Raw genomic sequence first — 15,724 nt, forward strand, 5'->3', positions numbered from 1 at the left:
CAAGTGTCCACCAACTGAAGAATGGATAAAGAAAAAGTGGTGTGTACACACACACACACACACACACACACACACACACACGATGGAATATTACTTGACCATAAAAAAGAATGAAAAATTATTTTCTTTATTAAATGTATGTTTTTAATTGATTTTAAAATGTACTAGTAGTTTCAAAAAATCAAGGAAGTGATGTATATATGTATATAAATGTATATATTTATATGTGTGTATATACACATAGATTCATTTATTAAATATTAATATTACATTATTCAGATCCTATGTATATATATTTTTAATTTACTTGATCTAATAGTCTCAAGAATCAAGTCTCATTACTATTTTGTTTCTTTGATATTCCTTACTTCTATGTAGTTTATACTTTTAAATACTTTGACAATCAATCATGTCATTCTAGATCTAACAGACATTCTAAAATACTAATAAGATATGTCTGGATATTAAAATTTATAATATTTCTCTAATATTTCCAGATATGCTTCCAGTTTTGTATAGGCCCAATGAACACACACACACACACACACACACACACACACACACAGAGTGAGGTGTCTAGTTGCTGCAACTTGTAAAACTGCATGGCACACAGCACAGTTGCACCAAAATAAACAAGATGAAATCATATATTTCTGTCAACATTTTTTAATTATGCAAAATTAATATTCTGTATGTTAATATAATACTTTATATCTGTATATTTACTTGTGCTCAATTTATATTATTTCCCTCAAGAAAAATTAGTGCATCCAAAGGATGTTTATTGATCTAGAGAAAGTCATGAATTATATTTTGTTTACAAGCTCAAATATTGAATGCTATGCTACTCTTTGCTAATAGTTCTGACCATAGTAAAGAATTTAAATCAGGAGGAAAACTGATTTGAAAGTAGGTGGGTAAGCTGAAACACACTAAAGTAATTCAGTGATGATTTCAAATAGCTATATAATTTCACGTATGTTGAGTCCCTATCTTGATTATCATGAGATTTTCACTTGGACTTCATAGTACTGAACAAGTATTTAGATCCAGGTTTGAAAGAACACTGTGATTTTCTTTGGAAATGAAAAATTGGAAGTGTAAAAATAATTTATACACATGAATAACAGACATTTTTAATTTACACTGAAACAATTTTGATTCTAAGTGGTTAAATGTGTACTTGCAGACAGTCTTCAAAATGTTTATCAAACACTAAAACAGAAATATTTTGTGTTTTAGTATGTTCTTTCTCAATTTCAGCCAAATGTACTACATATAAAATTTAATTATGTATCTAAACACGAATCTCCAAACATTGAGAATTTTATCATTACTACACTCAAGTAAAAAAGAACAATTAAAACTTTTCTAATTCACCAAGTGTAGCTATAAATCACTGTAAAATAGCTATGGTGTACTCATTAAATACCACAGAGAAACATACATTTTGCTGATGAATATTACTAAAAATCTAAGTGCTTTTCCAATTACTAATAGGACTAGATAATTTATTAATTGCAAACAAACAAACAAAAATATGCTCATATGGTCTGGTTAAGATTTAGTCTTCTGAGAAGATGGGAAAAGTTACCACAACTTAAAAATACAGACAAGAAATTTTATAGCATGACTTTCAGAATACATTTCCATGTATGAAATTTCCCAGGAGAGGTAAACAATACTACTGTGTTTTTGGAAAGAAAGTAAAGATAGGTTTTTGATAAGGTGCTGCTTTTGTTCTCTTTTTCCATTCATACAGGAACACATAAATGGTAGATGGATGAACAAGTGATATTAGAAGTAAACCTGGTGACTTTTCAAGGTTGTAATGTTGGGTTGTCCATTTTTGTCTTGTATTGATTTCGATCATAGCAGTATTCTTAAAATTTTTCTCACTTTAAAATTTGCATAATATGATAAATTGTCAGATATGACTAAACATACTGTTTCATCCTATAAAATCCTCACTAGCGAATGTAAAATCCAGGCAAACTAATTTATTTCTCAAAAGAAAACCCTGTGAAGAATTTTTGGGTGCGGATCAGAAAGGTGATAAGATCTAAATTGCATTTTTTTAAAAAGTGTTTCAACTTTACATAGATATAATTAGACAGAATATAGTTGGTTTATTATGCATGATGACACTTCTCTGGGAATATATTCCATCGTCTAATATTATTACTTAAAATATTATCTAAATACTTATTCTCTGACCCCAATCTGTTTCTCTTTCATGGCTTTCCTGTGTTTATCAATGATGTCATATATGAGACTGCTCATGTTTATCTCTTTTTATTATGTCTCATACTTATTCATGTCTGGTTCCTTAATATGCCCTGGTTCATAATATATACTTTTAATTTAATTGTATTAAAAACCATAAACTCACCTTGTTGCAGTAGCTCTGCCCCCAATTTCCCTTTTCTTCAAATCTTCATTCTATTTCAAAATAATACACTTTAAAAGTGTTGTTTCCAATGCCATTTCTCTTTTTAAAAACCACTGAGTCCCTATTACTTGGATTATATCCAAATTCTTTAAATTGTTCATTTTGTTTTTTTTTAATTTTTTTTTATTTTTTTTAATTTTTTTATTTTTTTTTTTTAATTTATTTTTTCAGCGTAACAGTATTCATTCTTTTTGCACAACACCCAGTGCTCCATGCAAAACGTGCCCTCCCCATTACCCACCACCTGTTCCCCCAACCTCCCACCCTTGACCCTTCAAAACCCTCAGGTTGCCCCAACCTCCCACCCCTGACCCTTCAAAACCCTCAGGTTGTTTTTCAGAGTCCATAGTCTCTTATGGTTCGCCTCCCCTCCCCAATGTCCATAGCCCGCTCCCCCTCTCCCAATCCCACCTCCCCCCAGGAACCCCCAGTTTGTTTTGTGAGATTAAGAGTCATTTATGGTTTGTCTCCCTCCCAATCCCATCTTGTTTCATTTATTCTTCTCCTTTCCCCCTACCCCCCCCATGTTGCTTGAATGTTTATAGCAGCAATGTCTACAATAGCCAGACTATGGAAAGAACCTAGATGTCCATCAACAGATGAATGGATAAAGAAGATGTGGTATATATACACAATGGAATACTAAGCAGCCATCAAAAGAAATGAAATCTTGCCATTTGCGACAATGTGGATGGAACTAGAGGGTATCATGCTTAGTGAAATAAGTCAATCGGAGAAAGACAACTATCATATGATCTCCCTGATATGTTTTTGTTTTATTTTGTTTTGTTTTTGCATTCTTCACCTCCTTCCCTCTACAATCTGATTGTAACCTATTTTCTTGCCTTATCTATATCACCTCCTTTACATAAAACTTTTACTTCTTCTTGGTCAAGGTCGAGGTTCTCCATCAAGGACCTCCCACATCCTATTTCCATTCTCCATTTCCCATCTTTTCTCATTCCAGTGCCTGGCATTGCTGTTGCTTCACTTTGCCCCTGCTTATTACAAATCTACTATTTGATGTTAGAGTTTTGTTTTTGTTTGTTTACAGTCACCTCATAATTTTATCCTGGTTTTTCCTTTTTTTTTTTAAAGATTTTATTTGTTTAAGACACAGAGAGAAAGAGCACAAGCAGGAGAGAGGCAGAGAAAGGGGCAGAGGGAGAGAGAGAAGCAGACTCCCCATGGATATGGAGCCCTATGCAGGGCTCAACCCAGGACCCTGAGATCATGACCTGAGCCGGTCAGACCAACAGAGCCAACCAGGTTCCCCTGTCCTGTTTTTTCTAAACTTTCAGGTTTTAGACCTACCCACATTATTGATGAGATTATTATTTGCAGCACAATTTATATTTTATATAAAAAGACAAAACAAAAGGTCTTTCCTTGATTGATCTCATTTTACTTGCCCTCTACCCCATCAGATCAACTTTCAAAATAATGCAGAACACCAGACTATGTTGGAAGCACTGGGAAACAAAACAAAACATCGGTGTGCACATTAAAACATTGACTGGACTCTCAAGGGTTAAAATTTAAGAGGTTTATTCTCTTTTTATCAAGCAATGTCTACAGACAAAGCATCCACATGGTGTAAGCTACCAAAGAAGGATGTATGAGATGGACTTACAGTAAATCATTAGACACTTTATATGGTTCATGTTCACAAGGGAGAAAATTGCTAAAAAGGAAAGCAGGTAAGTAGAAACATAAGCTGGTAGTTTATTAAATCTACTTCCCATAATGTTTCCTTAAGCTAAAAAGAAATCTACTGTATCACACAGCTCAGGATGCTATATATACATAAGATATTACACACACTATAAAATTTCAGGTTTCTAAGCAGTTTTATACAATTTAAACTTGAGTAAAATTTGTATTTAAAAAAGACCTATTGGATTACCTTCAGTAAACGGAGGTCATTTCAACAGCCCATTAGCATTTTTAGCAACAATTAAAAAAAAATAAGTAAAAAGATTCTCCAAACATGTAAGCTATTACTTTAAGCCTAGATAATTAACTGCTTATTTCAATAAACCAGCTCTCTAGTTTTAATCCAATTCTACTAGCCTTTTATTTGCCCTTCTAAAAAAAAAAAAAAAAAAAAGAAGCAATCATTTTTTTTTTTTTCTATACAGTGTCTCAAATAAGAGAATTAGTTAGGTTTCAATCCATACACACAGTCAATGAGAGGGTCATTTAAGGATTATTCAGGAATTGAGCAGAACTCATTTAGGAAAATTCTTAAGAAATGAAGTTCCTTGATGTGTTATGTTTAAATTGCCAATGCAAGAGTAAATTGTGTCTTTACTCACCACTGTGGAGTTATCCCTTACTCTCAATTTCTGCTACTAATTCTCCTAAACCACTAATCAGTTCTCTAGCCAGTATTTTCTCCCTCGCGTTAATTTCCCTATATGTGGTTTACTTTTAGCAGACACAAATGATACTTCTTTTTTAAAACTGAAATTTCCTGCTGTTTCAACACTGGACTAGATGAAAAGAAAGAAACATATTCTGCTAATAATAAACATTTGTAAGCAGTTGACATCCGAGACAAACTTGCATTAAAATACAATGTACTCCAATGATTAAAAGCAAAATGAGTAGAGAATACACTGCAAACATTTTTCCATAATTATTTTTCCTCCCTTCCTCCTCATTTTCCATAGCATGCTGCAGACCATATAGTTAAGCATCAAATAGAGTTTGTTACCTGTATACAACCTAAGGCCAACTTATGCCTTCAAGTGATATTTTGCTGAGGTTTAAAATAGTGTCAAAGACAGGATTTAGTGCAAGAGATGTTAAACTTTTCTCTTTTAATGACAAAAGATTTATAGTTATGGGGATGTTCCATATGCAGCATTTAGCCTACCTTTTCCTCTTGTGACATTCCCTTCAAGGCACAAAAGATTATAAACAGTGGATGGGACAGAATATTTTGAAGTAAGAATTTTAAGGTTCCACAACACCTTTTTATTTTTAGTTTAAGCATACCAAAAGACAGAGAAAAGAAAAAGAGATAAGCCACCCCCAAAATGAAATAGTGCTTAAAGTCATCTGAAATTCCCTGCAGTTATTTTTTATGTATTTAAATTTCTATTTTATTAGCTTAAAATGTCTTAATGTTGTTTTAAGTATTTCTAATTAATCAGTATTACTAATTGTGTGTATCTTCGCCAAAAAAAAAAAAAAAATCTATTTCATTGGCCAACCAAGTAACTTATGCTTGACTAGGGTGTCATCTTGAAAAGTTAAGCTGTAAATTTAAACAATGGATTAAGTGCAATGCACTGGAAAACTCTTTATTCAATAGTTATCTAAAAGGGCCCCTAGGCATCTCCAACCCAAATGACTGTATTTCCTTTCTCAACTTCAGTGATCTCACAGTTTAACTTATTGAGTCGTCCATCTAGTATAAAGAGAGAGTCCTTGGAAGGTGTCATCAGGTATTGACCAAACAAGCCACTGTCCTGGATTTGCCTGTTCTTCTGGTTCCAAGGCCATTCTTCTGCCTTGAGTGGTTCCTTAAGACTCTTTATCATCTTAACCTTCCCAGAGGAGAGCTCAACAAAGAGCACATCAGTCTGTGTGCTTGAACTACCATAGATGTTGTATTGGTGGGCTTCAGTAAAGGATGGCTGAAATGCCAGATCAGATATGTGCAGATTTGTGTGAATATCAAAAGCCTCTTGTATTTCTCCTCTGATGGTAATGTACTGGACCCTTACAAGACCTTTCACATCATTAATGCTGACAAGATAGTGCCCGTCTGGAGAGACATATGGAGTGCCTGTCACATCACTATTGAATCCAATGACTGAGTCGGTTACACCATCCACCATAAGCTGTGGTGGTACTGCCCCAGTGCTGTCAGGTTTGCAGCCAATAAAGTAGTATCCTCCCAAATGTGTATACGCCAATGACTGAGGAATGCACTTATAGTCCATCAAGTTAATTGTCTTGATGTATGACATGGTTTCAAGATCAATTTTTTGTAGTGCAGCTTCATCTTTATGAAGAATAAATCCAAACCTGAAAAGATGAAAACCAAAGTTAGACAGGAAACTACAGAGTGGTTCCCGTATGAATATGTATTGTGGACAGGTGGAAAGGGTCATCACTAGTCTAGGCATTAATTGTCAAGCTATGCAGCAATTTGTGTCACCATCGTGTTAGAATTAAACTTTAAATTGTGTTCCTTTCACCTCCTTTCTCTAGGTCATTTTTTCATTATAGCCAAACAATTGTAACTCATGGTGTAGAAAACAAAATAATTAAAAGCAATATATCAAGTTAATTGGAACAACACATTTTACTTTTACCATACATAAAAAGGTAAACATTATTTTGTGAGTCTCTAATCCTTCTGATATTGAATAAGATTAGTTTACTGCTATTAAAGTCAACAAGAATAAAAGACTTGAATATGTATCTATTATACTCACTTCATTTACTTCTTATTTTGTCCTAAAACCATCCAAAAAGTATGACACTCATTACCAGACAATTATCCACATCTTTCTCATTTTCATCTGAGAGTTTTTTTGTTTTGTTTTTGTTGTTGTTGTTGTTGTTGTTTTTATATAGAACTATTAAACTTCTATTTATTAGATTTAAGAATGCCTTGATTAACTAGTTTTATGATTTAACACTTTTTATTTTAAGTTTTAAATACAGGTTACATTTTACAACCTTGCTATACATACATTATCATTTTTAGCAACACACCTGCATTATATTCATTATCTTATACTGAACAACAATGAACCTTAAAGATTTATGATTTTTTCTGTTAAAGTTATTTTAAAAATAAATATTTCTTATTTGTTTTGGTAGTCTCTTTAATTATTTCTGTGCTTTTCAAAGTGTTTGTCCTGAATTCTAGTTGCAAATTATTTTAAGTCCCTGTGACAAGTATAATATATTTTGTAACTATGACTTATAACACTAGTTATAAGATAAAATAAGTTAAATAAGATAAAATGAGATGGAGAGTAGTATAGAAAATTACATCCAAAATGGATACTGGCCAATAAAATTGTGAAGGACACTTACTTTTGTTTCCCTTAATAATATCTATTAAAACACAAACTAGTATTTTCAAAGATGCCATAAAAAAGGGGGGGTCCATTGTTATACTGAATGTGCTCATAAATGAAAAAAAAATTAAACATAAGATGACTTGTGGCACAGTAAAACAGAAACTCTAAAGGTAACCTGTTATGTTATTGTCACCTGTGCAATTCATTTAATATGCTAATCCTTACACAAAATTTTATTTATGTAAAAATAACCATTTCTACCCATAATACATAAATATAATGAACTCAGGGTAACAGCTCCTTAAAATTTCAAATATAAGCATATGGCAAGCCCCTCAAATAAACTCATGTTTAATATTATAGAAAGTATAAGATGAATGTTCTAAAAAAATCAGTCTTTGTGGTGTAATTGTGGAAGGCGACAAGTGCATCCGCAGAAATTTTACTGAAATAGATGTAAAGTTGTAACTGCTTCTATGTTATTATATTACTATAGTTGGGAAACCCCATATTACAATTTTAGCTAATGTAAACATTTGTGAGAAAACTATTTGTTGTCTTTAGAGAGATTACAACAGCCATACAAAAGAAAAACTACAATGTACACTTACTCCTTTAAATTTTTTGAAAAACATTTATCGAACATCTACTGAATATGAGGCACTGGGACTATATCGTAGATCAACATAACTCTCCCTGCTCTCAATGATTCTGGGAATTTCAGTAATAAAAACAGAAAACTTAGTGATTAATGTTTAATTATAGCATCTTACATAATATCATTTAACTTAGTGATTATTGCTTTTTCTATTTACAGGAGATGGAATAAAGTAATCATTTTGAAAATAATATTTCTGGTGTATTTCAGAATGACATGTGCAATTTCTAGTTCAATTCCTCGATCTTTCTCTTTTCCTGTGTCCTTAAAAACTGTTTGTGTCATTTCCATAAACACAGCTCCCATCATACCTATTTAGGATAACATTTTCATTTGATCATAATGGTATGAAGAAGAATTTGTACTATTAAAAATCACTTCCACATGTTTCTATTAAAATATTAATGCCTAGCACAAGTTTTAAATTCTACCTGAATATTAGAGAATAATAATAAAAAAATCCCTCAAACCAAAAACTGCATCCCATGATTTTTTGTCAACCTCAAAGATATCATAAAATCCTAGATATCACTATACACTCTCATACTTGTCTTAATAAATAATCAACTCTGATTACTGTAAAGGGATAGTTTTTCCATTAATGGACAATCATTAAGGATACAGAAATATGTATATGATTGTATCTGGTATTATTTATGAGATTTTGAATAATGATGGAAAATACTATCTTTCTTTTATGTTACACATTGTACATGTTCCCAGAGACAAAAGCAGTAATATGCACATTTAATAAAAGCAACAAGCCAATCAAGTTTTGGCGTTTCAGCTCCTCTTTTAACCTTGAATCTTCCAGTCCCTTTGGGCAATGGTTTGTGAATGCTAATGAAGAAGAATGTGACAAGCTTTAACTACTCTTGAACTATTTTAACTCTAATACTGAAGAATGCACTCAAGTTTTCTGTGATATAATCCAGCTTCTTTTGAAGGTAATTAAAATTTTAAGAGAAGGTCCAGTTAAAAATGCAAAACCTCCATGTGGGCCGAAAAAATCACATCTATTTTGGCATCCATGCTGCATGCTCCTTTAGGACTAGAGATCTAGCTACATAAGCAGATGCATGAGGATGCCTTCAATTTTTCACTACTGATTTATTGGGTAGGAAGTGATGTCTCTAATTCAAAATTTCCCCCTAGTACAGATTGATATTCAAAAATCTCCCACTGTTCATTAGTCTGTGATTAATATTTACGAGGCTCTCAACTTCAATGCCTGCTTAGTATAATAAAATCCTGCCCCGGACCAAGTCTAACATAGTTTGTCTAATATTTGTCAGAATATGTATAGGAAGTTGCAGACTGTAAGAAATGAGAGTTAAAAAACTTACTCTTGGAATCACTTCTTTCTTTTTTTTTTTTTTAAGATTTTATTTATTTATTTGACAGAGAGAGATCACAAGCAGGCAGAGAGGCAGGCAGAGAGAGAGGAGGAAGCAGGCTCCCTGCCGAGCAGAGAGCCCAATGTGGGACTAGATCCCAGGACCTTGAGATCATGACCTGAGCCGAAGGCAGCGGCTTAATTCACTGAGCCACCCAGGCGCCCGGAATCACTTCTTTCACTAGGAAATGAATAAAGCTAGGAAAGTGTAACCCCCTTGGTAACGGCATTGTGTGGATTTGTTGCTGGACTTGGTGAGGAGAATCAGGGCAATGTTTTTCATTTACAAATTATTTTATTTTTCTGAAGTGTAATCAATCTAACTTAAAATAAAGATTTTAAGAAGTTCAACTTTAATTACTCCTTTTGTACTTTAAGGTAAGGTCCTGAAGTGATTCATACAAGGGAACTTCTTATTTTGGAAGCAGTAAAAATTTTCAACCCAGGGTGATTTAGTTTCGTGTTCAGTTTTTCGATATAATGGATAGCTGACATTATGTAAAGTCCTTGACTTCCATGAGTTTAAATTCCTTCGTTAGAAGAAAAAAGACAAAAGTATTACCTTGCTTGGAGTATAGAAGTTAAATGTGTGTTATCAGGTAAACAGCACATTGTCAATAAACAGAACTTGCCTATGCTTTATACCTTAAGTAACAAAATTTTCCCCTTATGAACCCAATATGATATTTCCTATGGGACTACAGATTATTACAATTCATAAATGGGAAGAACAGAAACAAATTATGAGTTTTTCTGTATAGCCAGTATTCCCAGTTTTTTTTTTTTTTTTTTTGTTTGTTTGTTTGTTTGTTTGTTTTAAATAAGCACATTGTGTTACTCCAATGTGGCAGGATTTTTCCCCTTGCATATTCAGCAGATATCACACTTGTAATAGAAATCCACATTTTTATTCTTGCTCTCACTACTGACAACAGGATCTATGGCTAGTACACCCTTTACCCAATTACCAAATCTCTCACATTGTTAAGAAGGAAGGCAGTCTAGCTCACTCCATCTTCTTTAGAAGTGCTGCGGCAATTCTCACTGAGGACATGAAGCAGTAAGCCATGGTTTGCTGGGTGATTTTGACCTCGGCACAGAGGATGGGATTTGAAATAGATACCTGTCTTACTCAAGAATTTTCACTTAGAGTAACAGGAAACTTTGAGGCAGACTTTAAGACATGGATATCTAACGACATGGAGAATTGCAATCAGAGCTTATATCATGGCAATTCAAGAGACTTGCAAAAGAAGTTATTTGGCAGAGAGGGGAAAAGAACAGGTATTTAGAGAGAAGCATGGCTGGAATACTATGAAGTCTATTGAAGAGCTGCTCGAAGACCACGTCACACAAGACCACGTGCATTCCTTGCATCTGAGTAATGACTGATTTCCCCATATCTCTTGCTCAATTCCTGATTGGGTCTGGTCACAGAGAAACTTTCAGAGCAATTTCCCAGTTTTTGTCACTCCTAGCATCTGCCATGTTATTCTACCCCGATTCTGCTTTCGGAGATGCTACTCAAAGAATCCTATAATGGCAATTGATAACCTGTATTAATTTGCCATGATCAGTGCCAACAGTGTTAACACTCCAAAGTTTGGTGTGAAAGAGTCTCATAACATTTGCACAATAACAATTTTTTTTCATCTCCTGAGTCTTAATATAGTATGGCCTTTCCCCAGAGTCCTCAAAAATTCTCACCTGAACAACTCTCTTAACTGCCGACTTTCAGTATTTACCCACTGAGATCAACCCCCATACTACCAGCTGGGAAGTGTTCCGGATTCTCCCTCTCCATCTGTACATGACCTCTTTCCTCACACCCTATCTTCTGAACCTCCCTAAATTTTAAAACAAGCACTTCTGTGTATATCAATGGAGGCAAATGAGAAGTGGTAAATGCAAGACTGGGTGTATATGCCGTCAAATGCTCTACCACTGAGCTATGTCCCCGCATATTGGAGGTGTCTGAACATGGGATTACTCAGACACGCTATCCTGTAATAAAAGCAACACTGCTGCAATCCACACCTAAGACAAAAGCATTTCCCAAAACTTTTCTGATGTCTTAATAATAGAAAATATGAAATTCCAGGACAGAATAACTTTAACAGCCCTAGGAATTACTTGTAATGGGATTTTACTTGTGAAAATCTACATCTAAAACTTATGATCTAGTACTTAGTGTTTCATAATAATAATGAGCAAGATTATTAAGACCCTGTTTTTCTAACTGGATTATAGTTATCATGTTTTTCCAATTGGAAGGTAAGAGATACTTAACAGAAAAGAAACAAATTATAACCTCTTCTCCATATAATTAATATATAAACTCACATATGCAATGTGCTGTTGAAATGATATCTTCCATTATGTTACAGCTGAAAGAGAGTTTTCATGGATGCAAAGCATAAATCTGACATGAGCCATCATTCACTAGTTGATGAATTCCTTTATATTTAGTTGTTTTCTATTATCCCAGACTGACCCTTGTAGGAAAAGATTGAATGCTATTCCTACACAAGTACCAGAGGATTTCGTTTTTATCTGAACTTCACATAAATAGCCCAGTAAAACATACCTGTTCATAAACAGTGGTCACATTCATATTCGGGAGATGGGAGGCACAGAGAAATAGAATTGACACATTTAGTGAAGATTTACAACCAGAGCAAGGACAGTTTCTGAATAGACCTAATGCTTAGATGTATTTGAGAGATCATACTACTTTGAAGTTCTCTGTTTTCAAAACATAGGTTGGAAAAGCTAAAATAAGCCACAGGATGCCTCCTACCTGCCTTTTATAAGTATATTATAGAAATTCTACATTGGAGATTTTAACGTTACTTTCCCTACTTTCAGTTTTAGAAATTTTTTCTTTAAAAAGTAGACTGTGTTTCTGAATACTAAATTCCCTATTTTCCTCCTTCTCTGGTATTGTATTGTTTGGATCTGTAGGCCAAATTGAAACATAAATGCGCAGATGTCTAATGGCTCAACAGAATTAATACAGTACTTAAAAGCATATCACTTCTAGTGGCCAGGACATTAAAAAAAAAAAAGATTTATTAAGACTTCTGTGCACACTGTGTACACTACAGACCATATTTCAAAAACCAAAGTCTTCCACCTCTTTTTGAAGAACTTAAGAGCTTAGGGGGAAAAAAAGAAAGAAAAGAAAACCTGACAAGTATGTTTTCAGATGGCATTTTAAAAGATTGCTTACACTTCTGACCTGATTTTGGAAAAACACATGAAAATCTGAGAAGAGGAGCCTCATGGATCGTACCCATTTTTCTAATCCAGGCATGTTTTATACAGGAATTGGCAAATGCAACAGGGATGACATTGTAGAAGTGGAGATAGTAATTAGAAGAATGGGAAATAATTTGTGAGCACAGAAGTGGAAATACAAAAGGAAGGTTAAAACAAAGGCAAGAACAAAATATGTGAATCAAAAAAAACACTACCAAAGTGACCATTGCATACCTGGCAAACTGAAATGACGGGTGGAAAAAATGCAGCAGGGAACTAGGTCTGTCATGAGCTGGGTTCCAGACATCATGTGACCCAATTCAGTATTATTCACAAGCTGCTATGTGCAGCACACTTTGTACAACCTTATGAAGGAAATAGAAAGGAAATACATGGCTCCTATCCTTAAGGTAATTATAGTCGAGCAGAGGCGTGCTTATAATTGGATGCCCTGACTTTCAAAAAGTGTTTAGGGAGCCTCTTCAAAGATGAGAGGAAGGATGGGTGTAGCTACATCTCTGTTTCAGCTACTAATTTACATTTCAGTTATGCGACGCTTTCACGTGAAGAGAGAGTTTATATTAGTCTGGATCCCAGAAGGAAAGGAATAAATTTCAATTAGAATAAATCAAGGAGGGTATGATAAAGAGACTGTTTACAGTGAAATAGAAACTGCAGGAAAGTGCAGTAATATGTGGAGAGTAACAGTGAAGCTGTCGTCACTGCTCTATCTGGTAGAAGGGAGTTATGTGGAGAGATGTGTCTTGTGGTGTTTTGTTACCTGTGATCTAAAGAAATAGCTGGTCACCTACAAAACAGCACACATGGTGGGGAGTGAGGGGATAAAGAGTGGGAAGGTAGGGGGTATTCTACACTCTGGTCTCATGTTCCTTCTTCATGCAATCTCCATTCAGGCTTTTCATTGGCCCAACCAACCAGAAGCCCTATTAGCCAGCCTTCTGGGATAGAAAGCAAGGTGGAGAAGGGTGGAATGTGCACCTGGGAATAGAAATGCAAAACAGCAACCACAGATTTCCTTGGCCAAAGAGTCTTGGAAAGCTCAATTCCAGTGAAGATACAGAGCTATATGGAGTGATGATTGTGGCATATATGTTTAGTTCCTAATTGGGATCACGTGACAATGGATAAAGGAAATTTGTGTAATTTTCCAAGCTGCGAGAAAGCATTCTTGATTTATTTTCCCCCCTAAAGTGATAGCATTTTCTTACTTCCTGTAATGTTTCAGAAAACGTCCCTTACCTTTAGTTACTGGTAAAATATTTTTAATAATTGCTATGTACTAAATGTTTGCATCCTCACCCCCTCAAGCCCCCAACAAATTCATATGTTGAAGTTCAAATCCCACTGTAATGGCATTTGGAGGTGGGGCCTTTGGAAAGAAATTAGGTTATGGAGCTGAGCCTTCATGGATTAGATTAGTGCCCTTAAAAGAAGAGACATAAGAGAGATGATCTCTCTCTCTCTCTCTTTCTCTCTCTTTCTCTCTCTGGCGTGTGTGGACAGAGTAAGATGATGGCATTCTGCAAACTAGAAGGAAGACTCTCTCCAGAATTTAAACAGGTTAACATCCTGATCTCTGACATCCTAGCCTCCAGAACCCTGATAAATACATTTCTGTTGTTTAAGCCATCCTGTCTGTGATAGTTTGTTAAAGCAGCCTGAACTGACTAAAACATCATTGGTACCAGAAATGAGGTGCTGCTACAACAGTTTTCTGAAAGTGTGGATGAGGCTTTGGAACCAGAGAAGGCATAGGGGCTGGAGGCGTTTTGAGATGCATGTTAGAAAAAGCCAATATTATTGGGTTGGGGTCACTAAAAGTGACCTCGGTGAGAGCTCAGAAATGAAAGGAGAGAGCTGGAGAGGAAGCCTTTATCTTCCTAAAGAGTACATAAATAATCATGAACAGATTATAGAAATGTGGCTGGTAAAGGACATTCTGATGAGGTCTTAGATGTCCATGGGGGATATGTTATCAGAAACTGGAGGAAAGACATATCCTTACTATAAAGCAACAGAGGATTTAGTTAAACTGTGTTATTTCTGGTGTTTTGTGGAAAGTAGAAAGTGAGAATGATGAAATTGCATTTTAGCTGAGATTTAAAAGCAAAGTGTTGAAGAAGTGATTTGGTTCCTCCTGATTGCTTTTAGTAAAATGGAAGCAGAAAGAAATAGATTGAAGGAGGAATTGTTATGCAAAAGGAACAAGAACATAAAGATTTGGAGAGATCTTAGCCTGTCTATAATACCAAAAAAAAGAAGGGAGGGAAAGCATACTCAGAAAAGAACATTACCAGTGTGGAAGACCAGCTGTTTGATAAGGATATTAGCATGTTGTGAACCACAGAACTAATCAGTCACCCAGCAGGGAGACTGCCAGTTTGAACTGGAGGAGACAAAGAGAGAATGGAATGAAGGAAGGTTGCTGGACTTCTTGAATTTTATAGGATAAGACCACACAGCTCTATATCTGCGAATGTGCATTATTCTTCAAGATAAAGGAAAAATGATTCTAAGATGATTCAGTGATTATTAGGGCTGTTGTCTCAATTTTAAAAGGGTCGAGACATCACCCAGAGCCTTGGAAATGAAACCCTCACCATGCAGAGCTGTCGGGGCAAGAGCACAACTGCAGTGGGGCTGGAAGTCAGAACATCAAGTCAGAGAATTATTCTCAAGCCTTAAAATCTCATAGAGGTTGCTTTGCTAGATTTTAGACTTATTTCAGACTTATCATCACTTTTTCCTCTCTTATTTCTCCCTTTTGGAGTAGGATGTCTATCTTCTGCCTGCCCCACCATTTTATTTTGGAAGTACATAATACATTTGATTTCATAGGTTCATAGCTAGAAAGGAATTTTGCTTCAGTGTGAATCAGACCTGAG

At 34.8% G+C, this 15,724-nt stretch overlaps 1 protein-coding gene across 3 annotated transcripts in view; it reads right to left on the reverse strand.

Moving 5' to 3' along the window:
- Positions 1–5,584: 5,584 nt before the first annotated feature.
- The window catches only part of FSTL5 (follistatin like 5), a 753,549-nt gene continuing 743,409 nt past the window's right edge, over positions 5,585–15,724 (reverse strand). For all 3 annotated transcript variants that reach the window (XM_045984612.1, XM_045984593.1, XM_045984601.1), the window contains exon 16: positions 5,585–6,493. In XM_045984612.1, the coding sequence (XP_045840568.1) occupies positions 5,791–6,493 (703 nt within the window). In that variant the 3' untranslated portion in view covers positions 5,585–5,790. The remainder of the gene's footprint in view (positions 6,494–15,724) is intronic.

The sequence above is a fragment of the Meles meles genome, chromosome 2 (assembly GCF_922984935.1).
Source record: "Meles meles chromosome 2, mMelMel3.1 paternal haplotype, whole genome shotgun sequence".
Taxonomy (NCBI): Eukaryota; Metazoa; Chordata; class Mammalia; order Carnivora; family Mustelidae; genus Meles; species Meles meles.